Raw genomic sequence first — 19,552 nt, forward strand, 5'->3', positions numbered from 1 at the left:
ACTAGATTGCTTATTAGCCCTTTACAGGAGTTCTAACCTGCATTCCTGGTCCGGGCAAAAACAAAAAACAGACAGAGAAAACCCTTTGCCCCCCCCCCCCTCCAGCTTTGAAAGTATCTTGTCTCCTCATTGGTCATTTTGGTCAGGTGCTAGCGAGGTTATCTTTAGCTTCTTAACCCTTTACAGGTGAGAGGGTTTTTTCCTCTGGCCAGGAGGGATTTAAAGGTGGTCAGCCTTCCCTGTATATTTATGACAGCCTGCATACACTATAACCACTTCTAACACTTGCACAAATACAAATCCCAATGCACACACAGGTGTGTATCAACCAAGCCAGGGGTTTTGCACCAGCACTGTATTCAAATACTTACCCAGGTGCCAAGACCATTGAAAGAGTCTGCACAGGTGTTGACAAATTTGTATAGTGCATGCAAGTACGTGCACACATGTGAACAAGAAGGACACTGAAAGTTCAGCCTTCATTTGCTAAGGCTAATTTTCAACACTTACGAGAGTTTAGCACTATTTTCGTTTGCTCTCCTAGTGTATCTGGATTAAATTATGCGGGGCAGCCCAAACCTGGCATTAAGAGCAAACAGCCATTAATACACATCATGTGTTCTGCTATGTATCCCATCAGAAGCATTTTGCGTGACATGAGTCTCTCCGCTCACTGGAGGCTTAGAATTTACCTTTTTCTAAAATAGTGACTGAATCAGTGAATTTACAGCAGCTATCCCTGTACAGTGGTAGCCAGAGGACCCCAAGATTTGCCAGAGATCTCTCTCCATATCTTTAGGAGCTTATACATTCAACCAGTCAGCCACATACTGAACGGTTACAGAAAATATCATGGTGGCCTGTATGGATCAGACCTAGCACTTACATCACCACTTTTTCAGAGCACTGCACCAAACATCAGTCCACTCTCACCACAGCCCCGCGAAGCAAGGAAACATTATCGGTTTTCCCCAAGGCCATACAACAAGTCAGTGGCAGACCCTGAACTTGTGAGTTCCTGATTCTCTCTCCCCTCTGCACATTCCTTTAGACCACATTGCCTCACGCAGCAAGGAAATATTAAGTTTGACCACACTGAAGCCATGACAGTATTTAACAAATGGTGTGTCAAACTGGCATTTCCTTCGTTTGGAAGCAGATTAGAGTAAAATCCATCAGCAGCCAGAGTCAGGAAAATTAGGAATTCTTCATGTTCCAGAGGGTTACAACAAGACATGAGCAGGAGACGGTTTATCTAGCAAAAAAATAACATGCACTTCTCAGTTGCAAGGAAGCTCTATCTGCAAGAGAAGGCTGAGGAGAGCATGTTCAGGACCCTTTAGCAGAAGATTTATATCATAGGAAATTACTGTTTTGAAAAAAATCAGACCTGCTACTCTCCTTTCAGTTAGGAAAAAAAACAGAACAGGCCTGTGATTTGTAAGGTAGGATTTTTAGCCCAAGCCCCTCTGGATTTCATGGAGCTTAGTGGCATCCAGCTAGTAGCTGAAGATAAATACAGATGAGAGTCCAACAGCTTATTGAAGCCAAATGAAGATGATGAAAAACAGAAAAGTTATGAGACAGGGTAAACATTATACAAAGTTTAGACTTGCTTGGTAAATAGCTTTCCCATAAGCCACAAATGCATAGTATTGTGCAATATATACACATGTCGGCTGCCAGGTTCCCATCATTAGCAGAGCTCTGGCCCACCAGAAAAGCCCCAAAGGCCATTTGAGAGGCTTTAGTCTTGAGCAGCTTCCAGGACTCCATTTGTAGTGCTTACCACTAGTGCTAGAACGAGGGTCCGGACCTTCTCCCCAATCTCTGGTGAAATGTCATTGCCAAACTGCTGAAGGGTGGTAAGAAAGCGCTTGAGTTTGCTGAGCTGCCGGGCCCCACAGGTTGCTGGGAGTTGCTGATTGGTCAGTGAGGATGAAGATGACGAGGCAGGACCATTGCTGAATCTCTGGGGTGGAGAGGGTGCCCCATTCAGCGTCGGGGGAGAATGGTTAATCCCATTGGGCACTGAAATGCAGAACCAAACCAAAACGTAAGCATAAGTGACCACTGCTGCAACATACTGTAGAAATACCCAAAAGGGGCATACAACAATTCCATTCTGGTTCGAGAGACTCAGAAAAGAAAACTGACTAGAAACAGAGCAGAGCACCCCAGAATTGTGGGTTAAAGCAAAAATACCATGTTAAAATGGCCACAATGAGTTTATTTCCTCAACCCCTGTACCTGTTTCTCTAAGTGCTCATGAAAACACAGGACATTTCCTGCTGATGTACTCAAACACAAGGATGCAGGCACAGCTCTGTTGAATGGCATTTATACCCATTACTTTTCAGCACTCTAACCTTTCCATTTCTGGCTCTGTTCTGATACGGAAGTTTAACTATTCAGCCGCTTGTAGACCAGCTGTAAAAGTTTGCAGGCCAGATCAGCTGTCCATGGTTTCTTTTTTAAACCTACCTGTCAGCTGTTTTTTAAAATGTTTTTCTCATCTGAATCCTATTGAAATTTAGAGCATGGACTTTAATAGACTCCAAAGACCTATCTTAACTTCCAAAGACATGAAATCATTACTAACAATTAGGGTTAAAAACAAATGCTTTCTAAATAAATACCTATGGTTGTGATACCTCTCGGGGAGCTGAGCTTCATAAGGTTTAACAGTGTAAGGCAGAATAGTGTCTCACATACAGATCAAGGGCTTAGATATGCTTTAACTCACCCAGAAATTAGGGGCTGCACGCCAGAATTTCTGGGTGACATTCTCTGGCCTGCATTAAATGATTGCAATGGTCCTTTCTGGCCTTAAAAATTGACAAATTCAAGAAAAAAGAAAAGGAGTACTTGTGGCACCTTAGAGACTAACCAATTTATTTGAGCATAAGCTTTCGTGAGCTACAGCTCACTTCATCGGATGCAGGATCCGATGAAGTGAGCTGTAGCTCACAAAAGCTTATGCTCAGATAAATTGGTTAGTCTCTAAGGTGCCACAAGTACTCCTTTTCTTTTTGCGAATACAGACTAACACGGCTGTTACTCTGAAACCTGACAAATTCAAGGTAAATCAATTTTGTTCACTTAGTCTTGAGTCCTGCCAAGCATCTGACAGCACAGATGTTTGCACCCACATGCAGTACTGCGGACATCAAGAGGCCTTTGCTGAGGTGTAAAGGTCCATCCAGGCGGATCCCGCTGCAGGATCAGGGCCATGCCTCTCCCCAGGAAATTTACATCAGCCTCAGTTTTGCAAGTGTCTGGTGTTTTTGATCTGATCATGTTGGTGAGCTTGTTAGTCTATTTCAACATGCTTTCTGACTAAATTAGACAAAGCTGCTGATGTTTAGGGGCTTCAGGAGGGATTTGAAAAATTGTTCAGATCCCGATACAGCTCTTGTGCAATCTGAGGTCCTGTCTGAGAAACGTTTAAAGCAGGCATATGATTCAGGCCCTAATGCGATCCAAACCATGAACTGCAGAGTGGAAAAGTACATCATATTCAACATATATTTTAAGTCAATCCACTGTTTCAAAATTATAGCCCCAATACTGGACTCCTTGTACCCCAACACCCACTATAGTCACTGGGAGTTTCGGCTGAGGAAGTAACACAGGATCAGGCCCCAAAGAGTATAAAAATATGACAAGTCCTCTTTTAAGGGGCACTGTTTGGAGCAGCACTGCAGAAAGAATGCCCAGGACTATGCTGTCTTTCTGCGATACTGATGCATGCACATGTACACATGCCTAAAGAGAGAGAAACAGAGAGTTGACATGGCTGTTCAAGAAAAACAGATATGACCACTTCATCTTCATTTAAAGAACAGGGAAATCCAGCAATATTTACCAAATTGGACCATGTGAAACAGCATGGAAAAATTATTTATAAACTTAGTATTGTGAAAACTATGGTAGTTTAATAAGAATTATATAAAATTATTGTGTTCTCTTAAAATGAGAGCCTTTCAACTTCAAAAGACTACCCTAGTGAGACCTTTTCAAATGACGGGAAGGGAAGGATTAGGGCAGTTAAACCGCTCAAGGGCTGCTCAGAGATCTGAGGTTATAAAAGCTCCACACACCTGTCGTGGCAGTGGAGAAGCGGGGAGACAACCAAAGAAGAATAACCAGAGTCAGTTACAGATTCACAGGAAAGATAAGGGCAGAAAAAAAAATATCAAAGCTTGCTCATGTTAATGAAAGGGGCGAAAGGGCTGCTACAGAGGGAAAGTACTGCTAGATGGAAGGTAGGTCCATTAATAAAGGAAGAAGGAATGAAATTAATGACAACATGCTGAGCTCTTGTTTTAAAGGTGACCTGCAAAGAAAAATAAAGATGAGCTTTTGAGTTGTGTGTGTCATCATTACGGGTAAGGAAGATCTGAATGTTTTTTAAAAAATGTATTTTTCTATTTAAAAAATAAAAAGTAAAGGAATCTATGGAACATTTAAACACTTTCAAAGAAGCCAAACTAGATGACAGACATTACATGATATTAGCATGCATGATGAATCCAAGAGAAGTATTTGGGACAGTACTAGAAGACTGGATAAAAGCAAATGTCTTAATGAATTTCAAGGAGGAGGATCCTGGCAATTATTTCCCCATAATTAACATCTATTCATAGTAAAAAAAAAAAAAAATGCAATAACTAACCATTAAAAAAAACAACGATAAGTAAGAAGCAAGGGACGTAGCATGGCCTACTGGCTAGGACACTGGAACGGGAGATCCATGTTCTATTCCTAGCCTTGTTATTGATCTGCTGGGTGAAGTCAGACAAGTCTTTTCCGCAGGATCTTTTGTCTGCCTGTTCGGTTTAGATGATCAGTTCTTTGGGGGCAGATTATTATAGCGTATGTACAGAGTCGAGCACAAAGAGGCCGTAACATTGGCTGGGGCCTTTAAGCACTACTGGAATATAAATAATGAGACTAATCCTCACCAGACCTACTTCATTGCAATTACAGTAAAAGCTAAGTTAGCGAATGACTAGACCCCAGTAGGATTTTAGTAAAACATCTGAGACTGTGTGATTCATAACCTTACTTGAAAAATTAATTCAAAATGGTTTAGATAAGACTGAATAACCATAAACTAGGATGCCATAAAAAAACCAATGTATCAAAGATGAGGGCAAGCGAAAGTCTGATGTGGTAGCCCAGTGAGAAGTATTCTGGAATATCTAATTAAGCATTCTGGCAGAGAGGTTAAGGGGTAAGTGAAATTCATAGATGACACTAAATTGTGCGGGGTTGCAAACATCAGTGAGGGGAGTAAAATAATACACAGGTAGCTAGAGAGATGAGAAGTGTGGGCAGAAAACAGTGAGGAGAATCAACCTTCTAAAAAAAATGCACCTCGTGCATCTGGGGAAAGATAACCCTTAACTCAGCTGTTACATGGAAGGAAGAAAAGTGGAAAGCTGTAATGCTGAGAAAGGCTTTGGGAAGATAGCGACTGGTAAATTGGATACGAGTTTGCAATGTCATAATGGGAGCAAAAAAGTCCAAGTTCCTTTGGACTGCATAAGTGAGGCATGAGGGAGCAGAGAGGGAAATACCCCTCTGTACTGTACTGGTGTTATTGCAGGTAGAAGAGTGTTATTTCTAGGCATCACACTACCAGAAAGAAAAACTAGAGGGAGTAGCTGGAACAGCAACCAAACAGAGCAGGGGTATGGAGGACTGAATTATGTCGAGGAGGGGCAATGAAACTCAACCCTTATTGGAAGGGTATAAATAATTGAAATGGAGAGAGATGATTTGGGGTGAATAAGGAGGAGCTATGAGACCTTCCTGGCAGTGAGATACATCAACCCGTGGACTAATCTCCCAAGGGAAGCAGTGCGAGCGCCAGCCCTGGTCTTCTTTAAAACTAATCTGGAAAAAGCACTTCTGTATTTGAGTCAGTGTATCATAGTGAACAATTCTGCAGCAGTAGGGAGAGGCACTGGATAAACTACCTAGTAGGAGAGCTTCAATCCCCCTTCCCAGTTCTTCGCTACCTCTACGGTGCACAACTCACTCTCTAGTCCAGGTATCAGCACACAAAAACAGCTGCAATATCGGCAGCAATTTTTAAAAACTGAATGTTTCCCCCACGTCGAGATTAAGAGTCTTGTTGAAAATTCAAGGGGAAAAGCAGTTTCCTAACATCAGATCAGACCCAGGTACAGACAAGCCTTACATGCTGTAGGAGTGAACGACACTGGCCGGGGTCCGCCTGGGTTCACAGGTGGCAGTGGTGGCATGCTTGGAGGAGAAGATCTTGACTGTATCTTCACTTCCACAGGCGATCCAGGCATCACTGGCACCCTCTTCTCACTAGCAACTGTTAAGAGAAGAAAAAGAGAGTTTAAAGCTCACTGAAGGTCAAAACCACACACACACCAGCCCCACACCAGATCATTCCTCTGAACTCACAACGCTGCGGGGCAGAAGGAGAGAAAGCAAGGTGCTCATATGCTGCAGTGATGAGGGCGGTGTGAGAACCTGAATAGAACAGGTTAAAACCTCTGCAGGCAGGATACTGATATGGCGCATACTACAGTCTGGACTGATCACGCGTGCACACATTCACACACACTGTTCCAAGTTTTTTTTTTGGTTGTTTGTTAAATCTTTCCAAAAGTAACCAGCCTGCCTGGCAACGCTGGCCTACTCCTGCCAGCACACTGTAGATACATGGGTGGGATTTTGAGAAGTGACTCACGAGCACAAGTCCCATTGAAAGTCTGTATGATTTATGCTGCCGCGTCCCTTAGACGCTTTTGAAAATCACACCCATAGAATACAAGAGCCCAATGAGTTTGAAAGAAGGCAGGTGAAAATGAAAGACTTTCACATCTCCATCCCTCATTAAACCCTGAGGTCAGGCACATAGCTCTAGGGAACCACCATCACACAACGCAAGGCAGAGTTACATTCTTTACAAGGCGCCTGTGATGCCAACAGGTGGCTGGTGGAAAAAACAAACTCTGGCTTTGACAGGTAAGAAAAGGAGACATTTGTAAAGCTCTTTTGTTTCAGGGTTTGATATTCAGTGCCCCAGCAGGTGTGGGTTTGCAGGTGTCAAATGAACACCTCCCCTCTGTGAATAGCATGGGCTGTGCACCCTTGTAGAAATACAGGGCTACCCGAGCACACAGAAAAGGAAGGATGTGTGAACATTCAGATAAGTACATCTGAATAGATGAGTACTTATGTGGGCACTGAAAATCAAGACTATAAAATGTATGGATGCACATACAGTACAGTATTTTCCTAAGGATTTGGGTTCTTAAAACTATTAGTTTTTATAAAACATCATCCCACTTCACCTTTAAGGCCATGTCTTCATTGCAAAAAAGGTAGGACAGTTAACTCTTTGTTAAATCCTAGTGGAGACACGGCACCATAGTTTTTAATCTCGATATAGCTAGTCGAGATCAACCCCAGGTGGAGGGCTCTAGGGGTTGAGCTCAACTAGTTACATCAATAAAAACTCTGTTTCTTGTTTCCACTAGGATTTGATATTGAGATAGCTCTCCACTTTCCTGCAGAAAAAGCCCCAAACCCGCCAGCATATTATTCAGAGACCATGGATGCTTATTGTTGCTGCTCTGATGACACTGGCATGCAGCTCATCCATAAGTGTGTGACCCAAAAGGAGTAATGTGAGACAATGTGATCCAGATCATCCCCCTCAACAATGTGCTGACCACTTTCTGCTCCTGAAACCGATGCCTGTCTCATCTGATTAGTTCCTGAATGTGTTGTGATGATGTGGTAGCATGCCCTTCCTAAAATCCTTGAAAGATTTCCAGCACATCCATCTGGGCCCTGGTACTTTTTTTTTTTTTTTTGGCCAGGGACGGGGAGGGGAGGGAGCAAGGGAAGGAAGGAACTGACAGTTGTCTTTCACTTCTATGTGTTGTGTGCAGTGTGTGAGAACCCAAAGGGAACCATCATTGCAGACCACCTGCTTTTTCAGCAAGGCTGCCAAAGGCCTGGAGGAGAGCATAGTAGTTAGACATGTTTCAACCTTCACCACTTGGCATAAGCTGGAATTCAACACAGCCCACAAGCAATGCACTGAAATGCCTCCAGAAGCGTTGACTGAAAAGTTTGGATTCTTTCTAGTGTAAGACAAAAAAACTTCAGCTGCTTGGATACCTTTATAACAGCTGAAACTAATTGCCTTCAATGCTGATTGGCTATGGGCAAAGGAAAAAGCATTCTGGAACTTTGAAAGGTGACACGGCACATGGGGCATTTCCCTTGTCATGAAGGAGGGCTGGGCAGTTTTTTGTTTATATATAATGAAGCACTTTCCTGTCTAACAAGCCCACCAAAGAGTTCAGAGCATGTTTATGTTAGGAAGGCACGACAGAAAAACAGCAAATTGCTACTCACAGCTCCTTCACTGCCAAAAAACAAATCTAACTTCTATCAGCACTGCAGAGCAAGCTGGAATCCATTCCGCCATGTGCAGCAACAAGAGAATGGTCCGTGAGCTTCTGATAGCATAATCTGTATTACTAGTGAGGACTTAAAAGGCAGAAAGGACCCACCTAGACCTCTGGGGCCGATTAGAAACATCAAATAATACTTAGCGCTAGAACAGCCCTTCTCATTGTCAAAGCATTAACCATCAGTAGAGGTAAGAAGCACAAACATTTTTACAACCGGAAAAAACTAACGGAGGTGAAGTGACTTTTCTAAAGCCCTGGAAGGAATCAGTTTCCAATTCTGAATTAGAACTCAGAAATTCCTGGCTCCCAGACCTGTGTCCAACTACACTTCTCTAGACTGGAGATGGAAGCTATTGAGAGAAACTTAATAAGGAACTGCCCACTGAGAGCTGTGCTTAACTCACTTTAGGTGCTGTATAAATACATAAATACTACATACTGATGTCATTTTTGCAAGTTATCAATCAGCACTAAAGAACACAGTTGTACCAGGGCTTAAACTCTGAGTGGAACAATCCTATTTTTAAAAAAGGGAAACTGATTGAACTGAGAAGTTTTTCACTGAATTATAATCACAAAACCTGCTGCTTTGCAGTTTATGGCAACAATCTGTTCTCCTCAGCAAAGGTGCTGGTTTGTGAAAGCATAGAAGGAACAACCTGGTGCCAGAGCCCTTCTGCACCAACCACTTGGCACTATCACCGATGGCCTGAAATCCCCAAGGCAATCCTGCATACACCAGACCACAGGTTTCTCCTTTATTCTCCTTGTGGAAAATTATCCTTAAGGTCAGCAAGGTAACAAATGGATCTTGCACTCCAACAATCTCCCTCTCTGTGAGATTAGAGAGGTGACATTGGCAGCGTGAGCAGAGATGACTATACAGTAAAACCCCCATACTCAAGCAATTAAGAAACTCCCTCCATTTCAATGGATTTGGGATCGCTCACAATTAAAAATCAAATCAAATCAAATCTGCAGTTCTAAAGTATTTATATAGCAGCAGGTGTGTCTTTTAGTTTATATAAACCCTGTTTCACATCAGTAATTTTTTGTTCAAATCTCAGCTTCCCATCCGCCAAGAAAGCGACCAGAGAGATTATTCAAGACACTGGCCATATACTGTACACTTCTGTATGCAAGTGTTAGTTCACACTTTTACATTAATTCATACTGAATGTGTGCATCTTTCCTGTGTGTTCACTTCCTGCAAATACTCTAGCAAATAAGTTTATTGACAGAAAATTGGAGGGGGAGGGGGGAGGGGAAGAGAACCAACAGCGAATCAGACGAGCATTCCAGAATATTCACAGAGAACAAATTTTGAATTTGCAATCCAAAAGTATTCACACCAGAAACGTCATGCTAAGAGTTGCACTCATCTGTTCAGGGAACAGAAACACACCATGGGATTCTACAGCGTTCAGTCAAAACAGTTCTAACTGTAAACATCCAATACTTTTACTCCATAGTTTGTGAGCTACCCAGCAACTGAAATATGTTTGCACAAATCATTTGAATAAATGCAAAGAGTGAGCTAACTCATGGAAATTATAATCGACTGGCAGGATAATTCACAAAAACAGAAAAGAAGCTACATTTGATAAATGTCATTCACTGTAAATTGTTCTTCCCGTTCTAGCTTTACAAAATTCAATATTCTCTCCTGCCTTTATCTCCAACAAGACGGCTTACATGCAAACATATGCACAGTACCCCTTTCATATTCTGTTTTCTTCACCCCTTTCCTGTGAAACCTGTTCCCACAACTGCATATGGGGAACATAACACGAGACATACGATCTCACTAGAGCATGGAATGGAACCTTGACTTTGATGATCTCTCTTTCCAAACCATTTGCAGGACATACTAAACATACTGTCAAAACACTACCAAGGGCACATTTTTAAAAATAAAGTGTTGTTTGGTTGGTTTTTTTAAACAAAGCCCAAGCAGAAATATTGCCACTGTCAGTTATAATAAAAGTTCAATGGAATTCCCACCCCCTCAACCTCCAATAAACAATCCCATGTACTTGTAATAACTTGTGAAACACTGCATTGCTCTGTGGCAGTCCATAAGAATCTGAAAGCCAAAACTCACAAGAAATCAAGTGGCTTGTTTTCATGGCTCACCATGAGAGAAATACAAAAAGCAAGCAGTGCTGTTAGATTTCACAAGCTTTCGATTACTGGATTGTGGTGGTTGTAACCCAGATAAGGACATATCTGTCTTCTAAACATTCTGATTTTACATATCCCTTTAATGGGAATAATATGGGTTTTTACTCAACTTCACACAGAGAAAAATGAGCTAAAATGAGGCAGTGCAGACACTGATGAGGAGGTCAGCTCTCCCATCAAGGGCTGAAGGAACATTGCTTTCTTCTCACACTGAACTGTTCAGGAAGGTTTGATGGCTCATCAGTAACAGGATTTTAATTCAGTCTCCAACTGCTGATCTCCAGTTGTGGTTAGGGAGAGGGGACACCCAGTGGCTGTTCAAACTGAGTGAAAGTCATAGAATTTGCCAGTTATCTGAAATCAAGTTGAATAGAATCAAGTGCATGTTTGGAGGCAGGAAGTGAGACATGAGCTCAGTCCAAATGCACATCCAAGTTAGGATGCTTTTCAGCTCCCTGACGTACAAAGCTCATAAGAAGCACCAAACAAGACAACATTGGCAAACTGAAGTTCTTCCTCCAAACCTGCCTTTGTTCTTGCAGCCCCCCTTTAAGAAAAGCAGTTGCACTTAATAGCTTGACTACTCGGAACGTCCATTTAGCATCACTTCCTAAATTGGACATCTTAATCTGTTATACTTCAAACAGGCTTTCTTCCAAATTCCAGACAAACTTCAGTGCTAACTCCTGCTCCTTTACAAAGCTATCAAACTCGCTGTTCCTTGTCTCATGTGGGAATGTTAGCTGACATGGTTTGGTCTGAAGGTGCTGATTGGATCTATTTTAGAAACATTTATGAATTCGCTATTTTCCAAACACTGCCTGCAGGACACAGATTGAACATATTTTTAGCACACAGCTTTTGCCATCAAGCTGCCAAACATCACAATTTTATGACGACTTGTGTTGACTTCACATCCAGAGATAGCAAATGTTGACTGGTTAATGAAGATGTGCTGAATGAACAAGAGAATATTCCTGCCAGTGTCAAGATGAGAGGAAAACTATACTGAACTGACCTGAAACAATCTGGAGTGTTACCAGGGAATAAGATTCATTTTGTTTAAAAGAATCCTGGCCATTGACATTCTGTTTTATTCTTTACTTGACAACCATTAGGGTCTCCATCCTCTCAAATGTGATGGAGAAAAGCAACAGAGACACAGGGAGTTTGAAAACCAGATTTTACAATGATTAATCAATACAGATTTCAGCTGATTTCCACGTTATTCAGCTGTAATAGCAAAGCTTGTGATTTTGTATATTGGATGGCCTGGAGGTAGGAAGCCGTTTAGTTTGGGGGGTGCCACTAAGGAAGTCCTTGTGGCGAAAATCAATTTCAGTGCATTGTTCTTCTTAGCGTATGCGCAACGTGCCTCAGGTGACACGGGACCAGGATTCATCACTGAATTTGGTCCACTGGTTGGATCATTAGCTTCCCTGGCTTGGGCCGGGCACTGACTGGGAGTGTGATATGAATGCTGATCCATGCATTCAAGAGCTTGGATTGATTTTGTGCCCACTCAAGGAACTGCTGACCACAAAGCTGTACTGTATCCTGCTGTGATGGGGTATACTCACTGGCCCTGAGAGGGTAAATCAGGCCCAATTAACTGTCCAGGCTGCACCTGGAGGAGGAGCCAGGGAGCAGAGATTAATTAGACACAAGGCTCAACTGGGCAGGGCCAGGCAGGGCCTATATAAACCAGGAAGCTGGCAACAGAAAGGGGCTGCAAGAAGGCAGGCTGCAGTCACTCCCTGCGAAGAGGGAGGTGTGTTGGGACTGTAGAGGGTAGTTAACAGTTACTCCCTGGCGAACCCAAAGAAGGGAAAAGCCAGGAAGGTAGGAGAAGTAGCAAGGGATAGCAGTGCAGGCCTTGGCTAATTGGAGGGTCCCTGAGCTGGAACCTGGAGTAGAGAGTGGGCCCCGGTTCCCCTACCAGCCACTAGAGACATGGCAAATACGAGGCAGAGAAGAGTGGACTGTTTGGGACGATTTGGTCTGGGAAAGACTGTTACACACACCCCTCCCTGCCCCCCGGAAGGGTGGGACAATGTTGTGACTTGGCCAGAAGGCTGAGTCACGAAAAGGAGGCTGCAGTTCCTGGAGCAAGTGGGCCTCAGAATGAGAAGACAGTGGGAGAGACACCGCTGGAGGAGAACACAGTACATTGCAGAACTAATCCCCTGGATGGCCAACAGAAGGTGCCACCAGCAGTGAGTATGCCCCATGACACCCCCCTGCCCGCCAACTGCAACATATACTACATGGCACTCCAGTAATTGGTTTGACTAGATTTTCTAGGCGAGTTGCATTGTATTTTATTTTGCTCCCTAACTGTTGTCTTAATGTAGCAGACAAAGAAGAACAACAGTTAAGAGTAGCACTGCTGATCAACTTCTCATTTAACAAGCACAGGCTAAGTTCTAGTGGAGGATCAAGTCCCAGAATGAACAATACGCTAGAACAGGTTCTGGAAGAAGCTGTCAGACCACCTTTGCCTTCACTCACAAATCAGAGAAGTTCTTCCCCTCAGCTCTCCAGCAACAGCTGAGCATTAAACATGCCCTATTGTGTCCACAATATACACACTTTTTCAACTCAACAGTTTAAACACCAACCAAGACAGGTTTTCAAGACATTTACTTTCTTTAAGTAAACCTTCCTGCTATTGCACTTAAGAAAAGGAGAGTGTTGCTATGATGGGTGACCTCAGAAGAATAGCCAAATTCTACTTACGCTGTAAACTATAAAAAGAAAAGTATGTTTTAATAATCCTTTGCATTCATATGGTTTTGAAAAAGGTAAAAAACACAATCAAAATAGCTGGGTTGCTAGGGTGTGTCTAAATGACTCTAAACATTTAATTTCTATCTTAAAGTCTTTGGAAATGAAGAAAGAAACTGAGAACCACAAGAAATAAAGGACTGCAGGACAAAAGCTAGATAAGCAGCTACCACGAGAATTCAAAGTGAGGATAAGAAGAAGTATAGTATGAAATAACCATGGCCAGTGGAGGGACTGGATGACTCCAAAAGGCTGATAGGATAATATCAGGATGTGCGATTTACATGTGTTAATAAAAAGTGTTTGTGAACCTGTTACATAATAACATTAAGCTCCAGTATAAAAAAGTTGGCATCCTGGCATATTTGAGGACTGCACAGTCCTGGAGCGGGACAGAAGAAACCTAAACACGTCCCAATAGACGGAGGTAGTGTTGCTGGGAGAAATGGGAAGTCATCTAGGGAAGAGAAGGTTCAACTAGAAGCGAAGTGGAACCGATGGTGGGAGGATGCTGTGCCACGGACCTCACACTGTTAAGCAATGCTGTTTGGGGGTAGCTGGAGAGAGAGGCTGGATTGCTATGAAAGGAATCAGAATGTTGGGATAGGCACATCCATCGCCTGGTCAATACACAATGTGGAATAATCTAGTTTTTAAAAGGTGAGCACAAGCAGTTTCCCAGTGACAAAACTGGCTGCTAGCATTAAGCTAGTAATGGTGGAAGTGGAAGAGTAACTGTCGATCCTGGTACAAAAGCCAGAGCAGTGAGCTTTCAGGCAAGCATACAGTGCTGGGAAGAATGGAACAAAGGCTAATATGGTACATAGACAATGTAATTGCCTTTTATATATTAATAAGCTCAAGATTATAAGGCTATTCCAGTTTGTACATGTATTTAATTGATTCAGTGCTGGAAAAGTTAATTCAATTAAGGAAGTACATGCCTCAATCTGAATTTAGACCTGGTCTACACTGAAAGAGTCGGCTGACCCAGCTACGTCACTCAGAAGTAGAAAATCCACACCCTGGAGCAACATAGTTAAGCCGACCTAACCCCTGGTATAGACAGCACTAGGTCGACGGAAGAATTCTTACCACCTCTCTGGGAGACGAATTACCTACCGCAATGGGAGAACCCCTCTCATCCACGTTGGTAGTTTCTACTCTGAAGCACTATAGCAGCGCAGCTGCAATTGTGCGTCTGTAGTATTTCAAGTGTAGCCAAGCCCTTAGTTTGTAGATCCTAACTACAAACCAGCACAGTGTCTGTCCTGCAACACACAAACCTGTTTGCTGGGTTCAACCAACTTTGCTATTAAACTGATTTCTGTATTTTGTATTAAAAACAAAATATTTTAGAAGCAGCAAGGCAGGAGAGCATCTCCACACAAAGTAAATGAATGCTCACAGGTTTGTTTATAGTAAGACCGACCATATATCCAAAGAGCCCTCTTCCCTCTCCACCCACTGTTCATCACAGTTGGAGTGATCAGAGTCAGCCAGGCACTTGCCACCAGATGATTGGATTCTAAAGTCTGTAAAGTAGCCATATTTTGTTTTTACATGATGCCTTTCTGGAGTGAAGGATTCTGTATACATTCACTCAAGAAGCTGCATTTCAGTGGGTAAGGGTGGGAGAAGCACATAACATAGAAGTAGGGAAAGGGGACATTTTAGCTGAGACAGCAGGGCAAAATGCTACTTATACAGTAAGTGCCCAGGGATCACTGATCCCTGCAGAGCAGACAGGACCGTCTTTCATCCTAAAGAGCCACCTTCCCGAAAAAAAGCCAAATGCATGGAACTCACATTTATCTGCCGTGTAAGTAAAAAAGATTGAGATGATCCTGCAGGGTCATGAACCTGAAGTTACAATGCATCCAATGAAGTGAGCTGTAGCTCACGAAAGCTTATGCTCAAATAAATTTGTTAGTCTCTAAGGTGCCACAAGTACTCCTTTTCTTTTTGTGAATACTTCAAAGTGGAGACTCAGACCACTTAAGACATCCCTTCAGGCTGCTTTGTGGACTCATAGTTGAACAGGACAGAACAAGAGGTTTAAGATAAAGCAAAGTTATGTATTTTAGAACTTTTAGCGTGCTGTAGAACTGTCCAGACAGGATGTTACTGTGCAGCAAGCTAGCCTGCTGCAGATTCACCCACTGGCTTGCCGTGCCCCACATCCCAACTAGACAAGCCCTCAGTTTGAACACTAGGAGAAACATGGTTCAGAAGAGGAACAAGAGGGCAAGGGAGGGGATGGAGTTAACATCTCTGGGGGCTATTCGGCTGTTAACTAGATCCTGCTGACAATCTACTAGGGATGGTTTAGGATAATTAAATCAATACTGCCCTGAAGCTGAGGGGTTTATTAGATGTCCATTCCAGCCCAAATGAGTCCATGATTAAAAGGACACGTTGCAATTTCCTTGCTTTCCAGGAGATTCTGTTAATTTTAATGCAGCCTAAAAGCCGCATCACTGTAACTTGACCTGATAATGTAAATAGGGTGGAGTGAAATATAGCTGGTCACCTTCCCAGCTTCAGCGAATGTTTATTTTGAATAACGTGCTTATCTGCTCCAAACTGCTCACCATCTGTTTTCAGTCTCCACCAAGCTAATAATTTTCACATTAGGAACTGAGAAATGGGAAGAATTACATTTAAATTTTATTTTTAACATCTTTGCTTTGCTCTTTGAGATTGTCTTGTCTCCTCCCCTTGAGAGCTTCAAGCCATTTATAAAGACCTTTCCACCTTTGCACAGTGCTTTGAGATACTCAGATGAGAGGAGCTATATGAATGCAAAGCATTTGTGTTATTAGTCAGACTACCACCCTGTTCGAATAGCTCAGCAATATATCAGCCTACAGTCCGATAGCTGGTAGCATCTCCCAAGCTCCAATGAAAATCAGTTTGCCTAGAAAAGAGCAAATCTTTTATCATTTGGCAATATAATTACATAAAAAGGTGGGAAAAAGAGGAAAGGATTAGATATACAAAGCATTAATGAGAGCAGCATAAAGACAATGAATAAAAGCAGCCTTAAGGGGAGGAAAAGGTGAATTGTATTTTGTTACAAAATACCTAACTGGAGCAGGGAAGAGGAAAAACGTCGTAAAATGTACAGGGTAAAAATGTTAGGTTTCCAGTGGCCTCAAAGTGCTTTCATATATTCTATGGCCAGAAGGAACCATTGTGATCAACTAGGCTGAGCTCCTGTATAAAACACAGGCCAGAGAACTTCCCCACAATAATTCCTAGCCAGATCTTTCAGAAAAACATCCAATCTTGATTGAACAATAGTCAGTGATGAAGAATCCACCACAACCCTTGGTAAATTGTTCCAATGGTTAATTACTTTCACCATTAAAACTTTGCCTTACTTCCAGTCCGAATTTGTCTAGCTTCTTTGCAAAGATGGCAAATGTTGCTACAGTACTCCATTTTACAGTTAAAAAAACTGAGGCATATAGAGGTTGAGTAACATGTCCAAGGTCACACAATAAATCAGTGGTCAATCTGGGTGAGCCCAGATCTACTGATGCCCAATGCATCCTCCTTTATACATAGACAGTTTTATAAGGAGCTACTATGGGTCCTATTGTGATGGGTGGGTACAAGATTCCTGCCTGGGTACTTCACTGAATATGATTAATCCATTTTTGTATTGTATATTTCAGTTTACAAAGCACCAGAGGCTTTGAGCCTGCAAGATGCTGTGGGAGTGGAGGGGACTCAGCACCTCACAGCAGTGCTTAGCACCTTGCAGGACTAAGCCCCTAGAGTTTGGGATAGACATTGCACAAATCAAAAATAAATGCATGCATCTCCATCTCCCACACACAGCTGTTTCACTTTCAAGCTCAGTTATGTGGAACTCAGCTATAAGAAATTGAAATAGCAGAATATGTTATCATTTGCAACCAGTCAAGAAAGCAGTTAATAAGGAAAATAAGAATAATTTCTTTTCTTTAAGGCTGATTGCTATCCTTCTCGGTCTTATCCTTCAATGATTTTATGAAAACCTATTAATGTGTTTGGCAGTATAAAGTTGTCTGCATTTGCTCAGTTTTATAGCGATTCTTCCTATTTTGTTGTCACATATTTAATTTCAGCATTATCATTTCAGCTAGATCTTGCTTTCCTCCTGCATAAATAGTACAGTACCAACCATGACATGCAACTGGCTCAAGAACACATTGAGAGTCTATGGCTCAGTTCTGGTCTCCAGACTCAGAGCAAATTTAGTGCTTAGGAGATAAAACTGCCACAAAAATATGGTCCACAACCTAATGACACGTAGCTTGGATCAGCTAATTGAGAATCTCTAAATACATAGCCAGGGTATGCAAGAAATCACTTCTCTAATTTCACATGCACAAATGAATCTCTGCCAACAGAAGTTTGCTGATGACTTGACTAGCATCATAGAGGACTGATTCTCTAAAAAGGTCTGAGGAGCATTGCTTAATATACAGTTTCTTTCTGCTCATTCAATAGACTTATGGAGCTTGATGGCAAAATAGTTAACGGCTTTGACTTTCACCTGGAGCCCAACTGAAATACATTTAGCAGTCTCAGCCTCGTCCCTAATAGACATGAGGGGTCATGGCTGGACACATTGACAGAAGCTGGTTGGGTTTTTGATCATTCTACAGCTATGTACCAGTTCTCAATGGGACATGGCTGGGATGGAATCACTGCAGAACGAAACCCGCATCGTCATCCATTATTTTAAATGGAGGGGTATGCGGTGTGGGGGAGATATTAGCAGCGTGGCCTGGGAGAGGGGGTGGAATAATTGAAGGGAGGCAGCTGAAGGGCGGGGAAGCAGGTCACATTTTAAACTTTCCTGCTGTCTAAATGCCAAGCTGCCCTGGCAACAGCAGTTCATGGTTCCGGAGCCCTTATACTCACTTTGTATTGGAAATGCCAAATGAAGAGTTCTTCAGTAGTCACCATTTAGATTTTATAATTAAAAGGGCAAGGGCTGCTGAGTCACAAATGGCTGCTGGGCCCAGGGGAAGGGAGAAGGACTCCAGAACAGCCAGAGACCATTTGTAAAATAAAGGTTAGAAAAAATAATTTCCTCTTGTTCTTCTGCTATGCAGTATTTTCCACAGCAGGACACCTTGCATGAGGCTTCACAAGTGTTTTGGAGAAAAATTAGGGTTAGTGAGCCATACTGCCTGCTATGTCAAAGGGTGCATTAGACAGCTACTGGGGCCCTTCTCCCTCAGCTGTAGGCATGTGGCTTTTGGCCTTTCGTCACACAATGCAACTGAAGTGGGAATCGAGAGGAACCTAATGCACACCCTGATAAACGTTTCTGTTATAAAAATATGCCCTGTAGGCACAACTTACACTGAGAAGTGCAAGAATAAAGTTAGTGCAGTTCTTCCCTCAGGAGTCCATCTTTCTCCTTTCTGAACTGTTGAAAGTAGCCAATAAACCTGTCTAGACTTTGTGCCTGGCGTTCTGCAGTGACAGAATGATGAAATACCTCTGAACCCCTTCTGCAGAGGAATTTGCTTCCTTCCACAAAAAGCAAAACCCCATTCACCATCACGATCTAGCTGTCCAATACTGTAACCAGAAATATAATGCCCAGACCTTGGATGGCCAACCAGGGTCAAGGTAAGCAAAAGATCCTCACTAATTAGCTGAGTTAGTTCTAAACATTTTGGTAACATTTTGTTTGTTTACTACTGCATACAGGGGTACAAAATAAGTTGAAAATCCATTTCTAATGTAACACAGATATTTAATCCTCTGCAATATTTATTCACTAGGTTAACAGCATTTCGAATGAAAAATTACAGCTGCTAAACATTTTTAATGGATACCAAAATAACATATTCAGAGTTCTTAAAAATTTCCTCTTACTTTATTGCTCTCCAAATAGTCTTACTGTAATTTAAACTATTTGAGTGCAATAATGATGGCTGGAACTAACCTTCCAGATGTGGACATCTGTCTTGTATTTGCCTTACTGGCGAAAACATGAGGAAGATTAATGACTTTAAGTCCAACGGAGATCAGACATAACAAGTAAAGCTGGGAAACAACCTAAGAACACTAAGAACAGCAGTTTCTATTGT

The 19,552-nt window shown here is 42.3% G+C and overlaps 1 protein-coding gene across 3 annotated transcripts in view; it reads right to left on the reverse strand.

Annotated features, from left to right (window-relative positions):
- CBFA2T2 (CBFA2/RUNX1 partner transcriptional co-repressor 2) overlaps positions 1–19,552 on the reverse strand; it is a 97,807-nt gene that overhangs the window by 18,954 nt on the left and 59,301 nt on the right. For all 3 annotated transcript variants that reach the window (XM_073309909.1, XM_073309911.1, XM_073309908.1), the window contains 2 exons: positions 6,212–6,355; positions 1,790–2,031 (listed from right to left, as the gene is read on the reverse strand). In XM_073309909.1, the coding sequence (XP_073166010.1) occupies positions 1,790–2,031; positions 6,212–6,355 (386 nt within the window). Of the gene's footprint in view, positions 1–1,789; positions 2,032–6,211; positions 6,356–19,552 lie in introns of those variants that run through there.

This window comes from Lepidochelys kempii, chromosome 13 (assembly GCF_965140265.1).
Source record: "Lepidochelys kempii isolate rLepKem1 chromosome 13, rLepKem1.hap2, whole genome shotgun sequence".
Taxonomy (NCBI): Eukaryota; Metazoa; Chordata; order Testudines; family Cheloniidae; genus Lepidochelys; species Lepidochelys kempii.